The sequence below is a fragment of the Selaginella moellendorffii genome, unplaced genomic scaffold (assembly GCF_000143415.4).
Source record: "Selaginella moellendorffii unplaced genomic scaffold, v1.0 SELMOscaffold_28, whole genome shotgun sequence".
NCBI lineage: Eukaryota > Viridiplantae > Streptophyta > Lycopodiopsida > Selaginellales > Selaginellaceae > Selaginella > Selaginella moellendorffii.
The window spans coordinates 779,193-797,307 of record NW_003314289.1 but is presented as its reverse complement, the minus strand read 5'-3'; the positions used below and the strand labels follow the sequence as shown (position 1 = coordinate 797,307).

The 18,115-nt window shown below is 43.1% G+C and overlaps 5 protein-coding genes across 5 annotated transcripts; 3 read left to right on the top strand and 2 right to left on the bottom strand.

Annotated features, from left to right (window-relative positions):
- Nucleotides 1-4,687: 4,687 nt before the first annotated feature.
- On the top strand, nucleotides 4,688-6,404 carry LOC9630368 ((R)-mandelonitrile lyase-like). Its single transcript, XM_024680433.1, has 3 exons — nucleotides 4,688-5,394; nucleotides 5,427-5,606; nucleotides 5,693-6,404. The coding sequence occupies exons 1-3, from the start codon at nucleotides 4,773-4,775 to the stop codon at nucleotides 6,274-6,276; spliced, it is 1,386 nt and encodes a 461-aa protein (XP_024536201.1). The 5' UTR covers nucleotides 4,688-4,772; the 3' UTR covers nucleotides 6,277-6,404.
- Nucleotides 5,753-11,134, bottom strand: LOC9645264 (alpha-aminoadipic semialdehyde synthase). The gene is made up of 26 exons (XM_002975497.2): nucleotides 10,508-11,134; nucleotides 10,364-10,450; nucleotides 10,178-10,307; nucleotides 9,950-10,123; nucleotides 9,830-9,897; nucleotides 9,664-9,765; nucleotides 9,543-9,618; nucleotides 9,298-9,478; nucleotides 9,142-9,238; nucleotides 8,925-9,091; nucleotides 8,834-8,867; nucleotides 8,644-8,784; nucleotides 8,326-8,595; nucleotides 8,188-8,268; nucleotides 8,061-8,126; nucleotides 7,889-8,006; nucleotides 7,706-7,835; nucleotides 7,572-7,651; nucleotides 7,360-7,518; nucleotides 7,090-7,309; nucleotides 6,922-7,030; nucleotides 6,687-6,866; nucleotides 6,569-6,638; nucleotides 6,455-6,516; nucleotides 6,372-6,406; nucleotides 5,753-5,862 (listed from the first exon to the last, which is right to left on the bottom strand). The coding sequence occupies exons 1-24, from the start codon at nucleotides 10,745-10,747 to the stop codon at nucleotides 6,464-6,466; spliced, it is 3,033 nt and encodes a 1,010-aa protein (XP_002975543.2). The 5' UTR covers nucleotides 10,748-11,134; the 3' UTR covers nucleotides 5,753-5,862; nucleotides 6,372-6,406; nucleotides 6,455-6,463.
- Nucleotides 11,135-11,215: 81 nt separating this feature from the next.
- On the top strand, nucleotides 11,216-12,994 carry LOC9645263 (pentatricopeptide repeat-containing protein At4g02750). Its single transcript, XM_024680431.1, has one exon. The coding sequence runs from the start codon at nucleotides 11,216-11,218 to the stop codon at nucleotides 12,992-12,994; it is 1,779 nt and encodes a 592-aa protein (XP_024536199.1).
- Nucleotides 12,995-13,090: 96 nt separating this feature from the next.
- Nucleotides 13,091-14,748, top strand: LOC9630367 (probable tocopherol O-methyltransferase, chloroplastic). The gene is made up of 7 exons (XM_024680512.1): nucleotides 13,091-13,521; nucleotides 13,724-13,890; nucleotides 13,953-14,057; nucleotides 14,113-14,223; nucleotides 14,279-14,371; nucleotides 14,430-14,532; nucleotides 14,584-14,748. The coding sequence occupies exons 1-7, from the start codon at nucleotides 13,170-13,172 to the stop codon at nucleotides 14,691-14,693; spliced, it is 1,041 nt and encodes a 346-aa protein (XP_024536280.1). The 5' UTR covers nucleotides 13,091-13,169; the 3' UTR covers nucleotides 14,694-14,748.
- LOC9645262 (pentatricopeptide repeat-containing protein At5g27110) lies at nucleotides 14,705-16,746 on the bottom strand. The gene is made up of 2 exons (XM_024680430.1): nucleotides 14,752-16,746; nucleotides 14,705-14,710 (listed from the first exon to the last, which is right to left on the bottom strand). The coding sequence occupies exons 1-2, from the start codon at nucleotides 16,744-16,746 to the stop codon at nucleotides 14,705-14,707; spliced, it is 2,001 nt and encodes a 666-aa protein (XP_024536198.1).
- Between the last annotated feature and the right edge of the window lie 1,369 nt (nucleotides 16,747-18,115).

Here is an 18,115-nt window from a genome sequence, read left to right as displayed (position 1 = left end):
GAGGTGGATGCCACAATTGCCTATAGATAAAGGTGAAGATGTGGTCATGACCATGATATTCATTATTAAACATATTATGAGGATGGCTATATATATCAATTGGTATCATTTGTTTCATGGATAAAGGCTTTGATATCAACAATATCCTCTCTATATTGGTTGATATATGTTCAAGTTTATCTTATGTGTCTTAATCTGTTGCCACATATTGTTATCTAAATTTGTATCTTATATGGTAGAGCTAATTTTCATTTTTGGTAACAACAACTATATGCATGTGTGTATGTGGGGTGAGGTGGGCTTAGTTTTGAGTGTGAGTGATTTTAAACTTAAACTTCAATTATTATGGGTGGAGGTGTAATTTCATCTTTAATATGGATTAGTTGTAGTCCAATCATGCTAAATATGACTTTGAAGCTTCTTCCTTTTGTTTATTACTCCCTGATATTTCTTCCATTCCTCTTACCTATATTCCATTTAGTCCTTTTGTTTTTATATCTACTTTCATCACTTATGTCTCTAGATTATTTTCTATTGTGTTTTTGAGTATATTGATCTCTTCAATTTTGACCTATCACTTGGAACCAAGATTCCAATGTATCATCCTATTCTAATTAGGGATGATTGTATTATCAAGGTTTCTATTCAATTTATGTAATTCTCAAAGTTTTTGGGCATGTGAATTTTATCTTGTGACAAAGTTTGATGAGAGTATTCAAGCTTGCATTGACTATCATTTGTTAAATGATGTGATTATTTTGGATGTGTACCCTCTTCCTCATACTATTGATCTTTTAAATCATTTATAGAGAAGTTATTAGTTCACCAAGTTGGATCTTGTTTTAGGTACTAACACATGCTGATAGTTGAAGAAGATATTTCAAAGACATTTTCTGTCTACCATTTAATTTATATAAATTATTGATGATGTTATTTGGTTTGAATAATACTTTGACAATTTTTCAATAAATGATAAATAAAGTTTTTTTTGATATGCTAAAAATGACTGTTAGCTTTATTAATGATATCTTGATCTATTTAAAAAAGATATCAAAGTGTTAGATTAGTTATGGGAAGTTATTTTGAATTTGAAGTGATCAAAGTGTGTGTTTGGGTCCAAGAATATGAATTATCTTGGGTACTACATTTATTGTGAGGGTTTGCAAGTTTATTCTTATAAAGTTGTGGTTTTTTTTAAGTTGCCCACTTCAAAGTGTGTAAATGATATGCAATGCTTTCTTGGAAAGATGCATAATATCTAAGTTATTTTATTGATCATCTCATTTATCATACTACACTATTGCAAATATTGTTGAAGTCATCAATATTGTCTTTTATTTAGTATTATAACTACAAGTGGGTATTTGTAAATCTTAAAGAAGTGTTATGTTCCAACTTTGGCATATCTTAACTACACTCAACTCTTCATCTTGCATATAGATGCTTTTAATATTAATATCAAAGGCATTTTGATACAATAGAGCATGATTATACTTGATTAGTAGCACTTCATTACATACATTAGTCACATATTATGACTAGCAAGATAAAGAATGAGTGTTTAGTAACAATTTGGGGTTTTAAGAAGCTTTATGCATACTTATATGATTCTCAAACATTATTAAAGGGTAATCATGTTGTGGTTACTTCAGTATTAAAGTGGAAGAATTTAGTTAGTCATACTACTTAATAGGCTTTAAAGCTTTAGATATATAATTTCAATATTGTTTGTTATCTAGAGAATTCTATGGCTAATGCTAACACTCTTTTATAATTTCCTTTCTTTTCTTTACTTTTTTCTTTTATTCTTGAGGAGTTGTTATTCTTGCATCAGTGAATTTTTTAGATGAGAAATCTAGTTATTGATGGTTTTTGTATTTGATATTTAGTATTCACAAGGTGCAGAGATGGATTTACCTTCTCTTAATGAAGTTTGTAATGCTCAAAAGGTTATGCTATGAAAATTTGTAATGGGTTTGAGAATTTTATACCACTTATCCCATTTTTCCATTTACATTTTTAATATTGTTTTGAGGACAACCTTCTTTACTTTATTGATTCTGATGATCATTTTAACTATTGGTGCCTTTAATCTCTATTTTATGTGGGCACATAGGACATCACTATGTAATTAAGAAGTTGTATATGTCTTTGTAATGGCCAAAGATGTGATATAATATCATTTAGTATATGTATAGCATTTGATGCAAAGCTTATATTACTCTTGCTTATGTTATGGAGGGACAATTGGAGTTTAACTTTGAAAATGCATAATTAAATGAATTAGAAAATGATATTGATTCTCTAAATTCCATGTTTTCAAAGTAGAATAAGCACCCTATTTGTTTGAGCTGGTAGCATTTAATTTGATAGAGCCTTTTTAGCTAAATACTTGACTTATTGGGTGGAAGTTATTGCTCTTGCTAGTGTATTTACCATTACTATTTGATACTTCCTACTTAATTGAGTGATTTTCCAGCATTCTTGTTTAGAGCAGATTCTTTCGGATAATATCTTGCATTTATGGCTGAGGCATTTTACATTTTGACATCACACTTTCACAATTGCTTATCATCCACATATAAATGATTTGGTGGAATAATATTGAGACCTTCAAAGGGATGATCATAAAATATGTAAATTTTTAGCATTTGAATTAAAATGGTTATTTACCATTTCTTTAGCATATTTATATCACGAGACTCAAAATTTCTTTAGTATCTCACCATATAAACTTTTATATAGTCATGAGAGTTGAGTTTCCTTCACAATTGTTATGAACTACCAATGAACTCTTGGGATCAACATTTGATAAGTATCCTTTCATTAGTTTGAGTAGAGTCTACTAAACACTTAGAGCCACGTATAAGTAAGACAACAATGGTGTTAAAAACTTTAATCATTATCCACTTCCACTTCTAGATTATAAAGGGGATAACTTTATATTAGTTCATTTTCCCAATCTTACTATATATAGTTTGTTTAAAGTGTCATTTGCTTAATGGAAGGGATTATATCAAGTGTTTAGTAAGTTAGACTGCAAGTTTGTAAGATTTAATATGACATTTAATAGACTAATCCTCTAGAAATTGTGTATGTGAAATGACTAAAACACTTCATAAAAAAAGATTAAGAAGAAATTGTACCACTTATAAATCCACTAGTGTCTCTTGATGTTTCCCTAGATTTTGGCTCATCAACATAAGAACCTTAACTACCTTCAATCCTCCTAAAAGGAGGGGATGATCTAAGGTTTAGATGTATGATTATGATGCCATTGTGTAATGGAGTTTTGGTAGTAATTGGATTGAAGACTATTCACTCTTATATATAAGTTAAGGTTTTTTTGACTAATTGAATATACATATTACTCACAAACTTTATATTTTATAATTAATTAAATAGCTTATTTTTTCAATTATAAAGTGGAGTTAAACAATAATTTGGAGAATATTCACTTTCACATTATCTAGAAAAAGGATAGAAAACTACCACTGCTAATATTAGCCCCTCTATAAAGTTTACTCTAATGTTCATGTAATTTTTAACTTAAAGAATTTTAAGTTTAAAATATAAATATTAAATTTGACATTATAAAGAAATTTGAATGATATTAATATATATATTTAGGTTTTTTCTATACAATTATGATTGGCATTCTATTTAGATGAAGCTAGTATAGTTCCATAAAGATACATAAAGATACTAGTAGTGTGGGTAATTTCATTATAGATATTGACATGAGATTGATCATAATTCATAGATATATTGATGAGTGGTAATTTGAGCTGGTTTTGAGTGCTATGATGATTTTCTAGTTTGATTTAGTATGGAGTCAATAAAATTGATTTCAAACACTATTCAGATAACTTTATAAATTCAATTTTTTAATTCTTTGGATGATAATATATGTACTTAGCATAGAACAATTTAAAATTACTGTTTCTTTTAGTTTAAATGTTTTTAATTTACTTTAGTTATTAGTATATTATTATTTAATTTTATATTTAATCTAGAAATACTTTCAGGCTTAGGAATCAATCACAAGTTAGACTCAGGCTTAGGCCATTTACCAATTGACTAAGATATGTAGATATGGAAGCATGCAAATCTTCTTACTGCTACCTTTGCTATGAAAACTATAGAATCTGAGTAGAGTAAACAAGAGGAGATGATGGCTTGGATGTTTATAGCAAAAATATTATAAGTGTGTTATGTAAGGTGTTCTAAGTGAGTTTCCTAGGATCCTATTTCTCTCATTGTATATTTTTCATGCTCCAATCAAGAGTAAGAGAGATAAACTAAGCTTCTAGTGAAATACCTTCAACACACTTAGGCAAGGAACAAGATTTTGAGGATTTTATTTATAAATTTGTAAGTTTTTCTTTTTGTTTTTTATTGTTTTTCTTACAATGTGTTTCAAGTTCATTCTTGAGTCACAGTCTTGCTAAATGATATTTGTTTCCATGGAGATCAGAACACACTAAACCAGTAGGAGGAAAAATGAAGAAAAAGTTAAGACAAATAAAGCAATAAAATAATCGGATTTCTACCAACATTTTGTTGACGTTGTAGCCAACTTGCACAGGAGATAGATCAAATACAATGCTAACACTGAAAAAACAAAGACAAAAGAAACAAATGGCGTTCCTGGCTTTGATCCTAGCTTCTTGTCTTCTTAGTGCATGCAAAAGTAAGGGAAAAGAACTTTTTGTTTCACTAACTCTTATTTTGCTTTCTTTTTCGGATTTTCAGCACAGAATCTTCCACCCATGCATGAAGCTACAGATTCAAAATTCCATCCACAGCTCTATGATTATATTGTCGTCGGAGGTGGCACCGCAGGGTGTCCGCTAGCAGCAACGCTCTCCCAAAAATTTAGAGTCCTTTTGCTCGAGAGAGGAGGCTCGCCTTATGGGAACCCAAACGTGACCCTCCGGGACAACTTCATCGTGAATTACTTGAACCAAGGCAGCGACACGCCTGTCCAGGGATTCGTCTCCACCGAAGGCGTTCCAAACGCTCGAGCACGAGTCCTGGGCGGTGGAACTTCCATCAACATCGGCTTCTACAACCGAGCCAGCCCCCAAGTTATCAGCGATCTCGGCCTTGATGGAAGCTTGGCCAACGCTTCTTTCCGATGGGTCGAGCAAGTTGTAACGTCGGTTCCTCGTCTCGGGCCGTATCAAGCTGCCTTTCGAAGATCACTCATCAAGGCCGGAGTCACTCCTGACAACGGTGCCAGTTACGACTTCCAAGTCGGGACCCAGACCGGAGGAACGATCTTTGATGACCAGGGAACCCGGAGGCCGGCTTCAAATTTACTCGTTTATGCCAATCCGCGCAACCTCGACATCCTGCTGCATGCACAAGTCGAGCTCATTCTCTTCAGTGGTAAAGTTTCAAACACGTACCTCTGGCAAGATGATCTGGGGATTTTCTCTTGGCAGGAGATCGAAGTTATGGAGTCAAGTACAGCGATCCTCTCGGGAGAACACGGACCACCTTGCTGAAAAATCTCCAGGGCGAAGTGATTCTATGCGCAGGTACACTAGGAAGTCCACAGTTACTTTTGTTGAGTGGAGTTGGGCCAGCAAACCAGCTGTGACGGCAATGGGGATCAAGGTAGTTTACAACTTGCCTGGAGTTGGAAAGCAAGTCAGTGACAATCCAGCAGCCCTCGTAAACATAGTCTCACCTTCGCCAGTGGAGTCGGCACTCGCGCAAGTCGTGGGGATCACTGCACCGTTCGGGAATTTTATCGAAGCTGCCTGCGGTGTTGCCGTGACGGGAGTGCCAGGAGCTCGAGCCGGGAACATAATTGAGAAAGTCGCAGGGCCTTTGTCTTCCGGGACGCTCGTTCTGCAATCCAAAAACGTACGAGACAATCCGTTAGTAACTTTCAACTACTTCCAAGACCCTCGAGACTTGCAAACTTGCATTGCAGGGGTGAACACGATCGAGGAGGTAATACTCGCAAACTCTTTCAGGCCTTTTGTCTATGATAACCAGACTCTACCATCGGGAGGGACTGTTGGAGCACCTAACAGGAGAAATCCAGCTTTTGCCGCTACCATAAACACCACCATAGCCAACTATTGCAGAGAACGCTTGACGACCATATGGCACTACCACGGTGGCTGCTTAGTTAACCAGGTTGTGGACTCGGACTATAGAGTTCTGGGAATTAAAGGACTCAGAGTGGTGGATGGCTCTACGTTCAAATACTCGCCGGGAACAATTCCGCAAGCTACGATTTTGATGCTCGGAAGGTGAGAATGCTTTGGATTTATGGTGAGATAAGATACTGTATCTATGCAGGTATGTGGGAGTCAAAATCCTGACACAGAGAGCAAGATAGGCACACATACCTCACTCTATTGTTTTTGCCAACACCCAGCGATTCCTGGATCAGATACGTATCAGAAAGCGTGAGAAGTTAAAATAATACCACCTGCTCGTTTCAAACGACGTTTTCTACAACTCCCAGACCAAGCTTTCCTAGAATCTCCAAACCTTCATCCTTGTGTTAGGCTCTAGTTTGTCTGGACAAAATCGTAAGACATACCTGGAACATAGACTTCTGGTTGAAGTGGACGAATGACTCCCCTGGACTTCAGTCTGCCAGTAAACAGAAGCTGCAAAGCGAGCCTGTTAGAGAGAGACGTTGCTAGCCTCAACTTTACCTCGGCACCTATGGCTACCGTGAGACCAACTGTTCGAGCCATTGCAGAATGCGGCCTACGTGACTCGTTTTTAAGCTGATTACAACTCTCTCCAACAGCAACTAAAGTTGCCGAGTGTCTTTCAGCTGATCTCGAGTCTTCGTACACTACCTCCAGTTCATGATGCAAAAGAACTAGATCCTGCATAAGATTAAAAACAAAGGTTCAACCAAAACAACAACTGGTATACAAATACCTGTTCATTAGCACGGAAGACAAGTTTTTCTTCCATTCGCGAGCAGAGAACCTCGAAAGCTGATTTGCATGACCTTGGAACTATTTCTTGGGAGTCCAACCCCAGAAACCTGTAAATATCAGCATTAGTACTTACATTATGTTGTTAAGATAGAGTAGCATATGCAACCTTATGCAGCTTAGCACGCGCTTCGCCACATCTAAGTTGTCCGAGGAGATGATACGAGCAAGCTCCTCCGCACATAAACCATTGTAACTGGTTGACAGTTGCAGAATCAATGCTTCGAGAACTGCAGCATATGTAGTTTCCGTTGAAGAAGCCAAGAGCGGATGATTGTCAGAATTGTAATATCCTAGCTTCCCCAAAGTGTCCATTATCTGACCAAATCCTACAAAGGCCGAAAGTGACAAATGTTCAAATAGAAATAACGCTGTTCACCTTCATAGCGTAAAGTCCCTCTGAAAATTGTCGCAGCTTCCTGGGTGATGCCATACAAGTCGCCATACATTAAGGAGTCCCTGTTCGGTAGCACTTCCAGAGCATAAGCTGGGTACTGCGGAATTCTAAATGAAACAGCAGCGCCGAAAAGACGTTCGCCTGAAAGAAAAGCTACTCGTCAAAAGAAAAGCGCCGGGAGAAAGGGAACTCACCGGGGACTCTGATGATTTTGTTTTCGTGCTTGTAGATAGCAGCATTCCTTCCTGCCTTGATAGCTCCGGTCGGGTTCCAGCTACAAGACATATCTCCTTGTGAGGCAGACAAAAAAGATGACACATTGAAGTACCTGAACTTGTATGCTAAAGGATTATTGGCAGCTTCAGGTGATGGAAGCCCCCCACAGTACGATTCAAACACGCGAACTTTGCCTCCTCTTTCATGAGATGCATCTATCATTTTCATTGCCATCATGTGGTCTAGACAAACAAAAGAAGCATTTAGAAAACAAGACACAAGTCGTCATACGAACCGATTCCTGGATCCAACCCCATCTCGCAAAGTAATGTCACTCCTGCCGCTTGAGCTCTTGAATCAAGAAGAGCCATATCTTTGCTTACATAGCTTGCTGTCACCAGGTGCTTTTTTAACTAGAATAGAAAGATTAGTGAAAATGGATAAAAGAAAAGAGAAGAACAGTTTACTTCAATGCAGGCAACCGCGACTCTCTCGTGGAAACTTGGAGGCAGTAAACTGATCACAACTTCAACCTGGAGGAAAAGCAATATGATTATTTCATTGGAAGGTAAAAAGATGAAAACCGGGAAAAACCTTTTGTACTTGACTCTCTAGCTGTTGCTCATCCATTACGTCAATCTGTATTGCTAGAGCGTTTTCGACACCCTCAACCACCTGATACATTAGAAAATAAGAAGTTGGAAAGATATATTCCCTTCTTGACAAGCATACCTTGGATGCGTCTTCAAGATACAACGATCCAACGTGAACAAAAACTTGCTTGGGCGGCTTTGACGTATCAGCGTAGTCCTCGAACGCATTTTCAGTGAGGTACATCAATGTAGGCTCACACATTCTCCCGGCTCCGAGAATAAGAATGTTCCTATATTCTGAAACAACTGAAGCTTTTTCAGAACAATGATTCTCTCCTGTAGAACGCGTTGCCATCGTAGATAAAGCGTCCACAATGCGGCTTAAGTTCTCTTCTGATTCTGCTGCAACCTGGAATGCAAAAATCTTGTATATTCACAGAAGAAAAAGCATACGTACTTCAATCTCTGCATAAGAAATGGCATCACACGTTTGACCAATCTGGCACGTCGCAATTTGGAATTTGCCTCCAGCTGCTTCAATCACGTCCAAAGCTTCGTTTATCAGAAACTTGTCAAACAGATGACCACTAAGTGACACCTGGTTTTAGAAAACATCTGTTTAGATTTTCTTAAGTCATGCTTTTTACCTTCGTTGTGAATGTGCTTGTGCCGTTCATCAGCCTGCATGATCACTTAAAAGTGAAACAGCGACATTGAGAAAAAAGTAAGAAAACTTACCGAGCTTCAGAATTTCTAATACGCTGAATGTAGTCGAACAATTGGCTAAGGTGGCCACTGTGAGCAATGCATGCTCGTCTCAGCGGCGATACGGCCTCCATGGGATTCTTACACCGTGCCATTGTGCTGATAAAAGGTTGCAACACATTCCCAAAATGCGCGGTGGCCTGTTGCATGATTATAATAACAATCTAAAAACACGTGAAGACCTGTGTACCTCTTTTGCAAATTCAGTGGGAAGAATGTCGACAGCCAAGAATAGTAATCCCTCACCATCCAGGTCCGTGTGATGCGAACGTGTAACAGGATTGTATCTGCGATCCAAGGAGAAAGTAAATCACGTCAATTTTTTTTTTTTTTTAAAAACATGTACCTGAAATATGGTTGCTCGATGCACGTCGTTGATTTAAGGCACTCGATTGAACCTTCAACGTCGCAAGTTATGTCACAGACTCCCAATAGCCTACATTTTGAAGCATGCTTATCAAACATGTCTTGCAACTGATTGTTGGTAAGAAGCTGCGGATATCGATGCTCCCAGTACATACAATTCACTGCAAAATGATGAAGATAAAAGTACCAGAATTGACGTTTCTAGGTTTTTCTAGAAAATATTACCAATCACAGACGCAAATGAGGCTATTGTCTCGTGGAATGTTGAATGGTAATCCTCGGGATGTGCATAGTAATCAGCCTGCAACTTAAAATTTAGCAACAGAATACGCACTTGAAAACTGACCTTGTTAAACTGTTTCCCGGGGTTGTTCGGTATCACCATATGCTCCGCAGTAACTACAGAAGCATAAACTTTTCGGTTGCTTATCCGTCGGTTTGACAGATCCTTATGACACAGACACACAGATGAGCGGTAATAGTTTTTTTCCTAACACAACTGTTCACCAAACCTTAAGTTGAGAAGGGTGCACATACTCATGCGGAAGAAGATTCAAAATCTCCTGAGCACCTCGTGAAACTGGCAAAAAGAACGAAAAATCTGTTAACATGTACACAAAGAAAAGTCTTACCATTTCCAGAACCGGTAAATACAAACACCAGCGGACACAATTCCTGCGGAAGACCACTGCTTGAAATGGCATCCCCGACCATGAGCACTGCAGCTTTAGCCGCACTCAATGACATGTACATATACGAGGACCCCAGCGAAACAAACGGCGTTGAGTACCCGAGGCTCAAAAGTCCTACAAAATTCCAGCATCAATCTTCTGTAAGCAGCACAAAATCAAACGGCTTACTTTCACCAAGACCCCGAAAAAAATCAATCATTCCGGCTCTTCCAGCGTACTCCCCAAATGCAACAAGTCGTTTACCATGATCGTCGACAATAAGCTCATAATCGTAGAGTAAAACACGCTTTCCAAGCACCTGACCACGAGAAATGGATAGCCAGATTGAATAACCAAGCTAGTTTTCTCGCTCACCTCGTCCAGTAGAGGCATGTTTTGAGGCTGTGCTTTGTGGGTGTGAGAAAAAAATCCATAAGCCCTGTCTTCCAGCAGAGTCCCAAGCTGCAAGACAGAGAAAAGCAAGCAACAATGAAAAACGAAAGAATCCAACACACAGACCTTGGGTTGCTTGACCCCGAGAATAAGACCACATTGAGATAAGTCCTCAGAGACCTCGCAGCCAGCGTCCTCATACTCGTAGTCTCTGTGAATCCGCTTGCTGCATGGCTGGACGATGATTCTCTCCACGGCTCCACTTCGCAGCAGCCTTCCACAGAGCGTCGGCGTGAGCGGAGCTCTCCTCTCCCACTTATTCTTCTCTTCCTTGAGAACACCCAAAACACCGTTCCCTAGTGCCATGATCGCCAACCCCGGAAGAACACCTAGTAGTGGCAACGAGGCAGCTCAATCCCTGCTTGGCAGTCGCGTCTTTAAAATCTCGATCACGCTCTCTGTGCTGATGAGTCGTGAAACATGCCTAGTGATGTGTAACTTTGATCCGCCAAAAGGATATTCCCCGGTCCTTTTCGTGGTTACGTCCCCTATTGAAGAACTTCCATAAATGCTGGACGATTCTCTCGGCTGGATCATCTCTCCTGGAAGTGGAAATTCTCGCAAAGCCCCATCTCGCGAAGTAATCTCTTATTCCCCAGTGACTCGTCTCAATCCCAAGATCTCTACACCTGTTCTTGCGACTCATCCATCACCTGGTAGTGAAATTTCACCCGATCGATCGAGAAAGCCGGCATTCGATCTAGATGCCTGCCCCATTGATCAAGATAGACGCGCGCCCCCAAAACCCTGACCGACCTTCTTGATGGAAATCCCATGGACCTCAAAGAATGCTGCTCGATCGCGAAATCCTGCCGCAGCAGCGCGGCCGCGCCGCACATCCATGCGCTCATCGTCCAGCACCAGCGCAAATCGCCGGAGCGCAGCCTCTACCTCTCCAACCTGCTCGTCGAGATGTATGGCAACTGCGGCGATCCAGAATCCGCGCGCGCCGTCTTCGATTCCATCCCCACCAAGGACATCTTCTCCTGGAATCTCATGCTCGCCGCCTACGCCTACAATGGCAACCTAGCCGCCGCACGCTCGATCTTCGACGCCATGGCGGAGAGAAACGAGGTCTCCTGGAACACCCTGATCGCCGCTATAGCCAAGGCGGGGAATCTCCAGGATGCCCTCTCCACGTTCGTGAAGATGCCCCAGCCAAATTTTATAACTTGGAACACCTTGCTTTGCGTATTTGCCCAAACGCGGCATTTGGAAGAGGCTAGGCACGTGTTCGATTCCATGCCCGGGCACAACGTTCTTTCTCTCAATGTGATGTTAACGGCTTTCTCCCAAGACGGGGATCTAAACGAAGCAAGGCGAATATTCGACACCATGCCCGAGCGAAGCCTTTCTTCGTGGAATTCTATCATCGCAGCACACGCCCAAATGGGGCAAATGGATCAAACGAAGATCCTATTTGATTCTATGCCTGAGAGGGATTTGATCTCCTGGAATACAATTCTCTTTTCAGCTGCGCAAACTGGGAATCTTAACGAGGTCAAATCATTGTTTGTAAAAATGCCGTGTAGGAATCTCGTGTCTTGGAATGCAAAGCTTACAGCGCATGCCAAGCGAGGGCATCTGGAAGAATCTAAAGCTCTCTTTGACCGGATGCCAGAGAGGGACGTGGTATCTTGGACCGCGATGCTCTCGGCATATTCTCAGAACCATAATCTTTCCAAGTCTAAACAGATATTTGATGATATGCCCTGCCGCAACCTTGTCTCTTGGAACGCGATGCTCGCATCATATGCCCAAAACGGCTATCTGGAGGAATCTAAGTTTATATTCGACACAATGCCCTTTCACGATCGTGTCTCGTGGAACTCAATGCTTTCGGCGTACGCTCTTAGTGACAAGCTTATAGATGCGGAAGGAATATTTGAAAAGATGCCCGAGAAGAACCAGATCTCGTGGACCGCTAGGCTCGCAGCATATGCCCAAAACGGGCATCTTTTAGAATCGAAGAGAATATTTTACTCCATGCCGTCACGGGACGTTGTGTCCTGGAACTCGATGCTCTCGGCGCTCGCTCAGAACGGCCAGATTCTTCGAGCGAAATTTCTTTTTGATTCGAGCCCAGAACAGAGTGTAGCGTCGTGGGTCGTGATGCTCGCAATGTACTCCAATTGTGGCTTGCCCCGATTCGCGTGGGAGCTGTTTGGGCAGATGAGGAACGAGGGCTTCTCTCCGGACGAGGCCGCATTCACCTGCGTTCTCCTCAGCTGCATCCACAAAGGCAACGTCAAGATCGCCCACTCCTTCTTCTACTCGATGATCTTCGACCACGGATTGAGTGCCTCCAAGCAGCAATTCGGGTGCGTGATCGACACGCTGGGCCGCGCGGGGCATTTGTGGCCCGCCGAGGATCTCATCCGCCAAATGCCCTTTGAGCCCATCGCCAAGGACTGGATCTGCTTCATGGGCGCTTGCAACAACCACAAGAACGTCGATGCGGCCGCTCGGGCCGCGCAGTGCGCCCTCGATCTGGACCGCAAGGGCGCCGCGACCTACGTCTTGCTCAGGAACGTCTACTGTGAGAAGCCCTAAAATTCAAACTGGAAGAATCTTCTCTCGCATCTAGAGTTGAGCGAGCCCTAAAATTTAAACTGGAAGAATCTTCTATCGCATCTAGGGCTTCCGGGTTTCTCGTGACCATGGATCTTTGCTCACGGGTTAACTTTTATCCTCTCTTTATAAGTGATTTTGGGGGGACGTCACAGCTATGGCTTCCTCTTGCCCTGGGGCCGCGACCGCGCATTCCTGCTCTAGCCGGCCGACGCCATGGCTGTGGGGATTTCGATCGATGCCGCTGTCGCAGCACAAGATTTCGGCCTCTGGATCCGACTCCACGGGAGCGGCAATGGCGGCGGTCGCGAGCAAGGGGCCGCCAGTGTCGGAGGAGCTCAATCGAGGCATTGCCAGGTTCTACGATTCCTCGTCTAGTGTGTGGGAGGATGTGTGGGGCGAGCATATGCACCACGGATTCTACGATCCCGGGAAGCCGCTCAAAGGCGATCACAGGGCGGCACAGGTTAGAATGATCCAGGAGGCCTTGGCGTGGGCCGGCATTCCAGGTAAGAGCTTTCACGCTTGAGCATTTGTGTGTGTGTGTGTTCTATGTTTTTGTTTTTTTTCTTGGACTACCTGTGGTTATGTGATTTTAACTTGTTATGTTCGTTGCTGGATGTTATGTTTGTTCCTGGATCTTGATCGCCCGAGTCTTATTTTTTCTTTCTTTTGAGTATTTTGCTTTTGTTTTTTCCTATTTCTTGGTAGCTGACGAAGAGAAACCGAAGAAAATTGTGGACGTTGGTTGTGGGATTGGAGGCAGTGCTCGACATTTGTCCAGGAAGTATTCGGCAATGGTCAGAGGGATCACGCTTAGTCCCGTGCAAGCTCAAAGAGCAAACGATATCACAGCCGAAGCAGGACTTGGGGAAAAGGTTTTGTTGGCTTGTATGAAATGTAGTGAACTGACTTGAGTGTTTTCTTCTCTGGATTTCAGGTGTCGTTTCAAGTCGCGGATGCTTTGATCCAGCCGTTTCCAGACAACGAATTTGATCTCGTGTGGTCGATGGAGAGCGGGGAGCATATGCCAGACAAGCGGAAAGTAAGCTCCATTTGGTACTGGAAGCTCCTCAGATGCTAACAGTAGCGTTTCTTAGTTCATGCAAGAATTGGTGAGAGTGGCTGCTCCTGGTGGTCGTCTGCTAATTGTTACATGGTGCCACAGAGATCTTTCTCCCGAAGAGTCGTCCCTCCGAAAAGAAGAGCAGGTTCTTGTGTCGTTCTGTATGTTCTTTTTGTTTCATCCCGTTATAACACGCTCAGGAGCTCTTGGACAAGATTTGCAGCGCGTACTACTTACCAGCGTGGTGCTCGGCTTTCGACTATGTGGAGCTTGCAAAAGAACTGCAGCTGGAGGTGAATTTATTGCTCCTTGGACTGTGGTGTAAGCACCAAAGACTGACGGTTTTCACAGGATGTTAGAGCCGAGGATTGGTCCGTGTATGTGAGTCCATTCTGGCCGGCAGTGATCGCTTCAGCACTCAACCCGAAAGCGCTTTTCGGCCTTCTAAGATCAGGTTGAGTAAACTTCTCGTTTCCAAGCTTTCATGTCTAACAAAAGCTTTCAGGCTGGACAACAATCCGAGGAGCCTTTGCAATGGCTTATATGATACAAGGCTACAAAAGCGGTCTCATCAAATTTGCAGTCATTACTGGAAGAAAGCCTGTAGCGAGGTAAACTCCTCCGTTTTACTCCTGCTAATATGAATCCCCCTCTCCTCCATCATTCTTCTCACGCTCCTGGCATCGTCCATCCTCCCCTCGGCAGCATACACCTGTGACAGCATCACGTAAGCCATTGCATTCTTCGGATCCCGCTCCAAAACTCTCTCGGCTGCCCGTTTCGCTCTCTCCACATCCCGGCCATCCCTGCACGCTCCCAGCAGCATCATCCAAGCGCAGCTATCTCCTCCGCCAGCCATCCTCGCCGCCAACGCCTCCGCCTCCGCCAGCCATCCAGCTCGTCCCAGAAGATCCACCACACACCCAAGCTGCTCGCTGGTAACTTCCAGTCCATGGTCGGAAGTGATCGACGAGAAGTACGCGCAGCCTTGATCCACAAGCCCGGCGTTTCTACACGCCGAGAGAACTCCGAGAAACGCTACGCTGCCAGGATGAACGCCCTCTTGCTGCATCCAGTGGAAGACTTTGAGAGCAGTGTGGAGCTGCGATCGATCGTTCCCGCGGTGGGAGTAAGCGGCCGCCAGAGCGCTCCACACAACCACGTCTTTCTTCTTCATCCCATCGAAGATCTCGCGAGCTCGACGTAAGTTTCCACACTTGCCGTACATGTCCACCACAGCCGTACCGAGGACGTGGTCGAGCTCGAGCCCGGAATCGGTCACGCAGGAGAGAATCTTCCCGCCCTCCGCCACGTCGGCAAGCTCCGAGCAAGCGCCCAGCGCCGCCACGAACGTGACCATCGTCGGATTCACGCCCTCGTGGAGCATCCGGTGGTAGAGATCCAGCGCGAGCTCATGGCGATGGCTGTGAGCGTAGGCCGAGATCATGGAGTTCCAGGAGACCACATTCCTGGGCTCGATGCCGTCGAATATTCTGTGCGCCTCGCCGGCGTGGCCACACTTGCCGTACGCGCTCATCAGCGCGGTGGCCACCACGGCGTCCGTACCCAGCCCGCGGGACGTAATCTCGCGCTCCACCACCTTTGCATGGCGGGCGTTTTCGTTGGACGTGCCAAGTCCTCCCAGGAGTGTGAGAAAGGTGACCCGGTTTGGAGCCACGTATGTAGCTTTGAGAAGCTGGTGGAAGATTCTCATGGATTTCTCAAACTCCCCGTTGTGAGCGTAGGCCCCGATCATGGAGTTCCACGAGATCAAGTCTTTGGGATTTGTTCTTCTGAACACACGGATTGATGCTGATGGAGATCCACATCTTCCGTACATGGTGATCAGCGCAGTGGCAAGGATCACCTTGTTTTGCATTCCCGCTTGAATCACCAACGAGTGAATCCTCTCGCCATCTAGAAGATCCCCTGGAGAACCCAAAGCATTGAGAACATTCACGAAAACAATCTGGTTTGGCTTCATCCCCTCAAACTGCATCTCTCGGAAGAATCCCAGCGCCAAATCCTTGCGACCATTATGAGCATATGCTGAGATCATCACGCTCCAAGAGACACGATCTTTAAAACCCAAACTCTGGAAGATTGACTCGGCCTCCGGCAAACAGCCAAATCTCCCGTACAAGCCCATGAGCGAAGTCGCCACACAAGCATCCATCTCCTTCTTTTTCGCAACGATTGTCGTGTGGATCTCCCGGGCAATGGCCAGCGACTTAAAATCCAGAGGAAGAAGCTTGAGAACATTGAGAACAGTAACGATGGTGATGCTGTTTGGAGCCACAGATCCCAGCTCCTTCATTCTCTCAAAGACTTTCATAGCTTCTGAGTAATGCCCCTCTTGGGCAAAAGCTGCGATTGCCGCATTCCAGCTCTCTGGTTCAGTTAAATCCATCCTGCTAAATGCTACTCGAGCACCATCCAAACTCCCACACTGAAGATACATTTTCAAAAGACTGCTGCCAATGGACAAGTTTCCCTCAAGATCCAATGTTCTCACCTGGTGATGGATGCACTTGCCTTCTGCTAGGGATTTGGATTGCGCATAGTGCTTTATCAACCTCACGTACCGGGAAATTCCCACACAGTGATTCTCTAGGTTCTCCATCCCTAGCTGGAGTGGAACTTCGCTGCTAGCCGCTACCAGTTCCATTGACGTATTAAAATAGTAAACTTGATAAGTCCTGATAAGAATAAACAACCAATTGAGGTATTAATAATTAAAAAGGTATGTTTTTAATGTTTTAAAACTGAATTTGACTTAAACAAAAGTAATTTTTTTTATAACTATAAATTCGAGTATTTTGAGTTCATCAGGTCATGCTTACCTGAGAGGTAAGCCGGTTAGAATTTCTAGAATTCCTTGCACTTCAAGATTATAGATCTTTGAAACCTTTGACAGTGAAAAGAAAAGTGCAGCACTTTTCACCCCGTGCGGTACCATCTTTCCACTTCGTCATGCCCTAAAGCATGCACTAGTGGAACGCAGCCATTGCTTTAAATTTTGCAAAAGAAATCAAAGTGGCAGGCAATGCTAGCTTCAGCCATTAAAACTGTAGCATATTCGTGGATAATTTTTCGCTCCTGCATGCGAGACAGAAGTACCGTCCGGTGAGTACTGTAAAGTACTGGTCACTGAAGCATCTCTCTAGAAAAAGATAATAGATAAAAATAAATCAAGATCGAAAATAAAGGTGGCAACCACAAATAACAGCCATGTATGTGGTCAAAATTTTCTGCTCCTTGCAATCCAGATGCGCTAGATTCCATCGCTGCCCATGATGGAGACAAACACTCAATGTTCTCCATAAGTGAAACATAAACAATGTGTAATGCTATCTAAGAAAGATTATGACCAGTGATAAGCATGGGCCTTAATCAATGTCTCATTTTCGTGGCCTCAGTAATCTCCCGAGCTCATGGGACTAAAATCCATTAGGAATATAATGTACAGTCTGGTGCTGTCTAGTAAAACTCTTAAATAAACTATTGATCTAATAACCTGGTTAACTAATGATGAGGAAAACAATAATCTTTTACAAGGAAAGTATATCCATATGTCTTGGTCCAATCCCATAGATCCACCATTGAAATCGCATTTTAGGTGCACAAACGAATCTAGCGGCAGTATGGGGCCAGTGTCAACATCCTTGGAATATAAAGACCGGACGACTCAAACTTTCGGCAGCGTGCCAAATCCATCTGGAGTTCCCCTGGCAGCGCAAGAATTCACAGCTGTATTTCATCTGGAGAACACTTGTTTGATGAGCTTGTGGGTTTAGACCGAGCTGTTTATAAACCTGCAAACAATTCTCTTCAGAATTTCCAAGTTTGTAGGGCGAAGTTAGAGCAATATGATGAGTAGTAGCTCTTGTTTCAGCTCTTGAATGCAGAGCCAATACAAAGGCCGGCTGGCACCAAAGTCGTCACCACCTGGTTTATGTTTCGTGCACTTACTCTCTAGCAACTCTCAAAATGATACCATCACTTGACCACGATCATCCCGCGGCCGTTGCAGCGCC